At 43.0% G+C, this 9,059-nt stretch overlaps 1 protein-coding gene across 2 annotated transcripts; it reads right to left on the bottom strand.

Annotated features, from left to right (window-relative positions):
* LOC111970850 (transformer-2 protein homolog beta) lies at positions 1-6,879 on the bottom strand. Of its 2 annotated transcripts, none has more exons than XM_023997565.2 (8): positions 6,728-6,879; positions 3,436-3,581; positions 1,389-1,548; positions 1,115-1,303; positions 857-972; positions 543-758; positions 376-449; positions 1-265 (listed from the first exon to the last, which is right to left on the bottom strand). In XM_023997565.2, exons 1-8 carry the CDS (start codon positions 6,758-6,760, stop codon positions 255-257), a joined length of 945 nt encoding a protein of 314 aa, XP_023853333.1. In that variant the 5' UTR covers positions 6,761-6,879; the 3' UTR covers positions 1-254. The 2 variants fall into 2 exon arrangements, with proteins under 2 accessions (XP_023853333.1, XP_023853334.1); XM_023997566.2 differs by lacking the exon at positions 3,436-3,581 and adding an exon at positions 2,064-2,209 and having other exon boundaries at positions 6,728-6,849.
* Between the last annotated feature and the right edge of the window lie 2,180 nt (positions 6,880-9,059).

The following is a 9,059-nucleotide window of genomic DNA, read 5'->3' as shown; positions in this document are numbered from 1 at the left end:
AAAATCCTGGGGAGAACCCTGGATTAACAAATCGACAGCTTCTCTAAACACAATGGGCAAGACTGACAGAAATAAGCTCATGTACAGAAATCCACCTACTGAATAAATTGAACTAAAATAAACAAAAAATATGACTGTTTATCAAGTTCACAATTACATCCTTTACCATTTCCCTAACTTCCCCAGATATGCACCCCACCCCACCCCTGGCCCTAACCCAACAAAGTATCATCTTGCTCCTCTTCTCCCTCTGCTCAGTAGTGGCCTGTGGAGACAGGAGGGAGACACTTAGACATTGAGGCCCAACCACTGCGTCACTAGTATATTAGCCGTCAAGTTAACCATGTTAAGCGGTGCTAAGTCTGGTTGACTTACGTGGGGAGTAAGATCGCGAGCGTGAGCGAGACCGGTAGGCCCCTCGGCTGTAGTATGGGGAGGGAGACCTGCGTCTGGAGAGACAACACACAATAAGCATCCACCAACCAATTGCCACAGTCCTGCTTAGCAACCACTAACTATAAGATCCAGGCCAGGTGTCTCACCTGTAAGACCTGTAGCACTCTCGGTCGTCATAGCGATCGCAGCCACGGTCGTAACCTCTGTCGTAACCACGGTCACCGCCGCGGTCACCGCCGCGGTCACCGCCGCGGTCGTAATCCTTCGAGCTACGGCGAGATGAGCTTGAGCTGGGGCCGCCACTTCCTCCTCCTCCACCGCCCCCGCTGCTGCTGCCGCCGCCGCCGCTGCCACCGCCACCACTGGAAAACACACGTTTAGAGGATTGACTAAATGTAGAACGTGTGTGCATCACGTGGGCCATCCCAGATGCGTGAGTCTAAGGGAGACGGTCACTCACTATGTGGGCCGTCCCATGTATATCCCAGGGGTAGGAGTGTGTGGTCGTTTGGTGATGGAGAAATCGACCCTGATCCTCCGTCCATCCAACTCCATTCCATTAGCTCTGTCCTTAGCCTGAAACAGAGAGGGAGGGTGGAGGAGTGGGACAAAGATGTTTAGAAAATAGTATTCCCCTTCAACACCATGCTCACTCAAGTTCTGATTCTTCTCTCTTCTTCCCCTGCAATATCCCCTTCCTCCCTCCCTGCATTCCTACCTCATTGGCGTCCTCTCGGACTTCGAAGTAGACGAAGGCGAAGCCGCGGGAGCGTCGTGACTGCTGGTCGTAGACGATGCTGACGTCAGCCAGGGGGCCGTACTTGGAGAACACGTCTCTCAGATCTCTCTCTGTGGTGTACAGGCTCAGACCAAACACACCCAGGCAGCAGTTTGGGTCCGGGTTGGCCTATAGAGAAGGATAGAGTTTYTGTGTGGGGTTTGCCTAAGAGCGTCTCGTCTCCAGAGGTGTGTGTGTGTGTATATATATGTACCCGGTTGCCAATGTGCCTGCGGCGGTTGGACATGGGGGAGTGGCTGTGGCTCCGACGGCGGCGGTATTCCCCGCTTCGGGATCGGCTACGGGAACGGCGGCGGTGGGAACGGGAGCGAGAGCGGGAATAATGCCTGCGGGAGCTTCTATGGGAACGAGACCTGGGGAAAATAAAATAAAGGACATGTTAAGAACATTTAAAGCAGGGTTTCCAACTGGTGGCTGATTTTATTTGGCCACCCCAAGTAAAAATAAAACTGTTTGTTATTATTTAAAAAAATTCAACATAAGACTGTAAAAACACCAGCGCCAAGTGATTTTAATTTTGGAAATCTGTTCCAAAGTATTCCCACGCATAATAGAGATGTATACGTAATCGTATAGAAATATATAATCTCTGTTTGGACTTCTTGCGGTCAATTTGCAGTCTACAAATTATTTGTAATTATGTTCCGGCCCCCTGACCATCCGCTCAAAAAAGAAAAGCCCACGGCAGAATCTAGTTGATGGTCCCTGATTTAAAGAGTTTAGAAACAAAAACAACATGAATAAAGCCATAACACAAAAACAACACAAGCTCTATGTGGACCTGAACAAAAATACACACTATGTTACCCAACAGCTCCTAAAAGTGTAACCACAAAACCCAAAGCCTCCTTGGAGCTGGGGTCCTTACCTGGACTTGGAGCGAGATCGGGAGTGGGACTTAGACCTGGAGTGTCTGGAGCCATCTTTGGAGCGGGCTGGGGAATGGGCCGGGGAGCGGCTGGCAGACTTCCCAGAAGCCCTTGGGCTCACACTCCTGGAAGCGGACCGCGAGTCCTGAACAGGCCAGATACACATAAACACAGTTCAGAATCAAAACACAGAAACGGTCAGGATAGAGAGAGAGGAGGTACAGAAGGAACCTCGCTCAAACCTGCTACAGGCCCCTCTTATATATTTCAGCTCCAGTAGTGTAAGATTTTTTTTTTTTAACATTTCATTAACGACAGGTATTTGTTGTAACTAGATCTGCCTGTTACAGGCGACCAGAGGAAATCATATAGGCTTAAAGTAGGTGTTAATCTAGTTTAATCTTAACACAGTTCTATGATGAGCGGATTGTTCTCTTACACTCTAGGCAGCGTAGCAGAGTTTAACCTTGCGTGTTTAAGACTAGGTAATGTGTCTGAGATGGAGGAACAGTTGGCATGCATGCTTAAGAAGTGTTTCTCACGCCATCCCTCAGGGAGACCCCAACTGTTGCACATTTCCGTTTTAGTACACCTGATTCAATTTGAGAAAGAGCTTGAGATTTTGTTGAATTAGGTGTACCAGTGGTGGAAGAGAACAAACAGGTGTAATGACTGGGGGTCCTTGAGGGATGGCTTGGAAAACACTGCTTTAGAAAACAGAAGGAGAGAGGGAGAAATAGGATTGTAGTAATAACATAGCAGGCTATAGGGAATTAACCATACCCCCGAACACTTCTCATAACTTCATCACTTCTTTAACTTCATAACTTCAAAACAACCATCTCNACGTCTGGCCCACTGGAATTGTGATACAGTGAATTATAAGTGAAATAATCTGTCTGTAAACAATTGTTGGAAAAATGACTTGTGTCATGCACAAAGTAGATGTCCTGACCAACTTGCCAAAATTATAGTTTGTTAACAAGAATATTGTGGAGTGGTTGAAAAACAAGTTTTAATGACTCCAACCTAAATGTATGTAAACTTCTGACTTCAACTGTATATGTGATCTTATAGAAATGTGTCATTTGTTTYGACTGCTTGCGGTCAATTTGCAGTCTACAAATGTTTTGTAATTATGTTCCGGCCTCCTGACCATCCGCTCAAGAAAGACAAATCAGCCCACGGCAGAATCTAGTTGATGGTCCCCGATTTAAAGAGTTTAGAAATAAAAACAACATGAATAAAGCCATAACACAAAAACAACAAGCTCTTTATGTGGACCTGAACAAAAACACACACTACGCTACCCAGCAGCTCCTAAAAGAGTCACCAACAAACTTAAAGCCTCCTTGGAGCTGGGGTTCTTACCTGGACTTGGAGCGGGATCGGGAGTGGGACTTAGACCTGGAGTGTCTAGAGCCATCTTTGGAGCGGGCTGGGGAATGGGCCAGGGAGCGGCTGGCAGACTTCCCAGAACCCCTTGGGCTCACACTCCTGGAAGCGGACCGCGAGTCCTGAACGGGCCAGATACACAGAAATACAGGTCAGAATCAAAAATAGAGAAACGGTCAGGATAGAGAGAGAGAGGAGGTACAGAAGGAACCTCGCTCAAACCTGCTACAGGCCCCTCTTATATTTCAGCTCCAGTAGTAAAAAAATAAATAAATAACATTTCATTAACAACAGGTATTTGTTGTAACTAGATCTGCCTGTTACAGGCGACCAGAGGAAATCATATAGGCTTAAAGTAGAGGTGTTAATCTAGTTTAATCTTAACACAGTTCTATGATGAGCGGATTGTTCTCTTACACTCTAGGCAGCGTAGCAGAGTTTAACCTTGCGTGTTGAGGACTAGGTAATGTGTCTGAGATGGAGGAGCAGTTGGCATGCATGCTTAAGAAGTGTTTCTCACGCCATCCCTCAGGGAGACCCCAACTGTTGCACATTTCCATTTTAGTACACCTGATTCAATTTGAGAAAGAGCTTGAGATTTTGTTGAATCAGGTGTACCAATGGTGGAATAGAACAAACAGGTGTAATGGTGGGGGGATGGGGGGTCCTTGAGGGATGGCTTGGGAAACACTGCTTTAGAAAACAGAAGGAGAGAGGGAGAGAGAAATAGGATTGTAGTAATATAACATAGCAGGCTATAGGGAATTAACCATACCCCCGAACACTTCTCATAACTTCATCACTTCTTTAACTTCATAACTTCAAAACAACCATCTCTTTTCTTCTTTCTTCCGTTTCACACCATTTCTGACTTCATTTTTCTCTCCTCTTCCCCCACTTCCTTCCTCCCATTTGATTTCTGCCATTACATCACTCTACCAGTGGACAGCGTGGCCGCTCGCTTCTGCCAGCTTCATTTTACATTAGCATGCATCAACACCATCAGCTTCATCAAATATGCCCTTTAACAACTTCAAACTTCATATCTGAAACTTCTTCCGCCATTTTGCTTCTTCCCAACTCAACCTTAACAAAAAACAGACAAGGATGATAAAAAGGGTTGGTTTTTTAAATTTTTATAAGAGCTACAGAGGTCAAAATGTGCAAAAACCAGGCTCGTAACACTCAAATCAGACTAAATAAGTTGTCTCACCTGAAAAGCATTAAATCAAAGCAATGTTAAGGAAATATGTATATTGATTTCTCTGAAYTGCACAACATCAGAATATGATGAATGAAGACTWGAAAWGTTAMKAAATRATGGTGTTCTTTAATCCTAGTCCGAGGGTCACACAAGYWGTGCAGGCTTTTGTTCCAGCCAGTACTAGCACATRTGGTTTATCAAGCCCMTGGACCAAGATTGAAGAACTGCTATAGTACATCTGAGTAAGGGTTTAAAGTAAATTAGCTACTCCTGTCAATGCCCCACTCAGTATAACATTTGTTTATGTGTGATTTAAAACAAAAATGGCTTTTGCAGGACCATTACAGTGCAACTAAATATAGGACTAACAACTTTAGAAAAGAGACAGTACTCTCACATGGGTGGTGCCATGTGGAAGAGCTTGATACATTATAACTGGCTAATGAATAGCTACAGAGTTTACGCCGGATAATGTGATATAACCAAAGATTGTTGGTGTCCATTACTGGGCAATAGAGAAAGGCCCCATGTAAACCGCAGCCATAGGTTTTTCAACTAACCTGTTCTTGGTGATACTTTTCCCCTGAATCGAGAACAAAGAACTATCTTTAAAAAGCCTGTTTTGAATTGCCGGCGGCTCTACAAAAACCAGCGAAAACTCAAAAGATAATAAATCCATGTTCTATACCGCGCAAGATGGTTCCTCGCCAGCTTAGCTGCCGCACATCTAGGATTTCCCAGCATCTTTGCAGAAACTAGTAGTTTCTATGCAACGCGGCCATGTGTAGAAATAGATGACAGCGCATTATATAGTGCGACCAAAACTAACTTGTGAACGATATGGTAGAAACAGAGTTCGGACTATTGATGCAATTCTCTATAGAATGCATATCTTTTCAATAAACATTGAATAAAATAATTTTATGGATGTACACCCTAAATAATTAACAAAAATGTGCTTTATTTAAGACATTGACAGCTATGATATGGTCATTATTTGAACTGGCTAGCCAGCTAGCTAACAAGCTAGAAACTAAGGAAAACATTGTTTAGAAAGTTACTTTTAGTTGCTTGGTTTGCTAGATTGAAATATACTGCATCACATTTTTAAACAGATGGGTTTATTGGTGTTAAAATACAGCAGTTATGCTATTTTGGGCCACCAGGCAGCTGCTGTCTTGCAGCCTGTCATTATTGTGATTGTTGTCATGCAGCCTGTCATTTTTGCGTTTATACTTTTTCATAATGACAACAAGTTTGATGTCAGACAACAATCGGATGTTAATGATGTCACTGCAACAACTGTCTACATACATGTCGATAGACCAACTGTAAACKAGCCTTAATTAAGCCAACACATTATATGTTGCACCATAGTTGCGCACGCGTCAGTTTTGTCGCAAAAACAACCAACCCGTCTATTGGTGTCTATGGGAGACACCCAGTTAAATTGACCGGAACTGACCCCCCCCCCCCCCTATGGTAAACGGCCTGAGTGAACCATCTTCATGTATCCACCATTTTTATGTCATGTCACATTATCTGGCGTACAATCTGTAATTAGCTAGCGAGGTGACTGCAGCAGTAAGTGAGGACGAAGTTAAACATTCTAGCCGTAAACCACTTCGCCAGTTAGCTACTAATCTATAGTTAGGTATATATGTTGCATTCACCTGCAATGATGAGTAAATGTACATTGGTAACTGTTTCTCGCCAGCAGTCTCAGTAGACTCGTTAATTCAAAATGTACTTGATGTGAATTAACTAACGTTAAAATAGCTGCAAACAACTTGGCCTAATTGGGCTAACTAATGTTAGCTTTAAATTACAAAATACACTGAAAAGACAACAATGTTAACATAAATAAGTAAATGGAAATTCAATTAGAAAATATAAAACGGTACAAAATCCATACAGTCGATGCAAATCAATGATCTTAACTACATCATGTTTGTGCTAACTAGCGTTAGCCGCCTAGTTAGGCTAGGGCAAAATGGCGTCGTTGAGTCTGCTCGTTTTAGGGCAAGAATATATCTTCGGTAGTTCGTGGTTGATAATACGCACCCGCTCGCCAAAATCCTTTTCGTTGTCGCTCATTTCTTGTCGATAGAAACTTAAATGATAGATAATTATCTGGTTTATTTAGTTAACTAATAATGTTATCAAGTGAAGCGAAACACTGCTGCTCGCCTCCGTTTCGTTAGAGCCGTATTCACTGAGTCAAAAGCGGATGTGACGCTTGTACAACCACAGTGAGTAGACGGTAAGGTCTAAACCAGATAGGAAGAGTGGCTCAATTTGGCGGAAAAACGGTCTCCCTCCAACGGATGGCAGTTTTTTCGTTGTTTCGCCCACCAAACAAGGAGTTTTGTGTGGAGGGCAATGAATGGCTAATTTGCTACCTGAGGTCTATTTGGTCGAATAGAAGTTTGGTAATGCTTAAGTTGTTACGAGTGTACCGATATAAGTAGGTCACGTGACAGCCCAGAAACTTTGAGAAAAAACACTTTATATCGGAGATGGCTATGCATATTCATGTTATAAGGCTAGTAGCATAGAGTGTCCCGCCATTGAATACCCGAAATTGACATCAAAAACCCTCATCAAAAACGGATTACAATAATGAGATGTCTCCTCTCCACCAATCCAAAGAAAGGCGGGAGCTAGACAGCCCACCGTGCCGCTTTGTGGACGACGACATTGTTGTGGAGAGACCGTTATCAGTATATCCATAATCTTTGGTAGGGACGTCCCAAGGATCCCGGATAGCAAATGTGTTGATCCAGAGATAAACTATACAAAATAAATAATTAAACAACAAAAATATTTACAATGTTTTTATACAAAATGTTAGTTTTTCCAGCTGGATTAACATGATTGACCCTTCATTAAACGACAGGGGCAATGCTCAGGATGTAATCATGTAAAGTGAACTGATAATCAAAAATTTCAGGTTTTCTGCATGTTCAGCTTGAGTGCAGGCACGTTGAACAGTCCCAAGTCGTTGCATTTACCAGGAAGTCAAACTAAGAAAATACGTTTGAATACATTTAAAACTGATACCAACGTACCACAACTGACCATGGTCTTAACCAGTAGAGAACAACCTCTGTTTGAGAGACTTTTTTAATAGAAAACAAATGTAGATATACAGTATCTATGTACAACTCTTGGTTCTGAAATCTAACATTGTTTTATGAAACATTCTTCACCAACATAACTTTACAAAAGAAAAACAACAAATAAAGAGAAAACATTTCTTCAGCAAAATTTTGAGTAAAAAAATATTGAAACAGGAGTCTTTGTGTACTGCACACTGGTGTGTGTGTGAGTAAGCGAGAGAGAACCCATAGAAACAGAATCAGAATCTGGTAGGTCAGAATGTTCGCTGCGTCCCATGTTTCACTTACCTAATTGGGGGCATTTGAGACTTCTTTGTGTCTGGCGTTTGAGGAAAATCTTTGTGGCTGGTATTTGAGCAAATTCTTTGTTTGTGTCTATATTTTGGCAGCTTTGTTTATCCTCCTCTTCTTGGGCTTGCAACTACAGTGTGATTTCTTTGCCTGTTGTGTTTTGCGCTTCTGAGATGGTTCATTGTTTGTTCTTTTTTGGGATGTTTGAGCAAGTTTCTTTATTGTCTTTCCTTTTGGAGGCTTTGGTTCATCAGCGGGTGTTTTCCAATGGGCCAGCAAAGTCCTGAGGAGACATGGGGGAACAGTGAGACATGGGCAGACGGTTTTCCCGGTCAAGTCATGTGGTCAAGGAAAGACTCTGGGCACTACTCATGAGCAGGAACAACTCTGGGCCCTGCATATGAGGAGAGCAAGACATATTTTTTAGTTTATAAGCATAAGACATCTGGAGGACTAGAAGATTATTAAACACCAAACACTGACGTCTGTCCTCGGTAGTAGCCTCTGTCTTTGCACGTTGTGGTTGGTCAAATGCAGAACGTCATACAATACCATGCAAAAGTATGGACACCTACTCATTCAAGGGTTTTTCTTTATTTTTACTATTTTCTACATTGTATAATAATAGTAAAGACATCAAAACTATGAAATAACACATGGAATCATGTAGTAAACTTGACCGCATTGCTTCCACAGCATTCTGCAGCGATACGCCATCCCATCTGGTTTGCGCGTAGTGGGACTATCATTTGTTTTTCAACAGGACAATGACCCAAAACACACCTCCAGGCTGTGTAACGGCTATTTGACCAAGGAGGAGAGTGATGGTGCTGCATCAGATGACCTGGCCTCCACAATCACCCAACCTCAACCCAATTGAGATGGTTTGGGATGAGTTGGACCGCAGAGTGAAGGAAAAGCAGCCAACAAGTGCTCAGTATATGTAGGAACTCCTTCAAGATGGTTGGAAAAGCATTCCTCAT

The sequence above is a fragment of the Salvelinus sp. IW2-2015 genome, linkage group LG12, assembly GCF_002910315.2.
Source record: "Salvelinus sp. IW2-2015 linkage group LG12, ASM291031v2, whole genome shotgun sequence".
NCBI lineage: Eukaryota > Metazoa > Chordata > Actinopteri > Salmoniformes > Salmonidae > Salvelinus > Salvelinus sp. IW2-2015.
Note: the sequence above shows the minus strand (reverse complement) of the source record. Positions and strands in the feature narration are given on the sequence as shown.

Coding starts and splice junctions, on each gene's coding strand:
- LOC111970850 (XM_023997565.2), bottom strand. CDS start 6,760: ATGAGCGACAACGAAAAGGATTTTGGCGAGCGG. Junction 973..1,114: donor TCCGAGAGGACGCCAATGAG/GTAGGAATGCAG, acceptor TCTCTGTTTCAG/GCTAAGGACAGAGCTAATGG. Junction 450..542: donor GAGTGCTACAGGTCTTACAG/GTGAGACACCTG, acceptor TTGTCTCTCCAG/ACGCAGGTCTCCCTCCCCAT.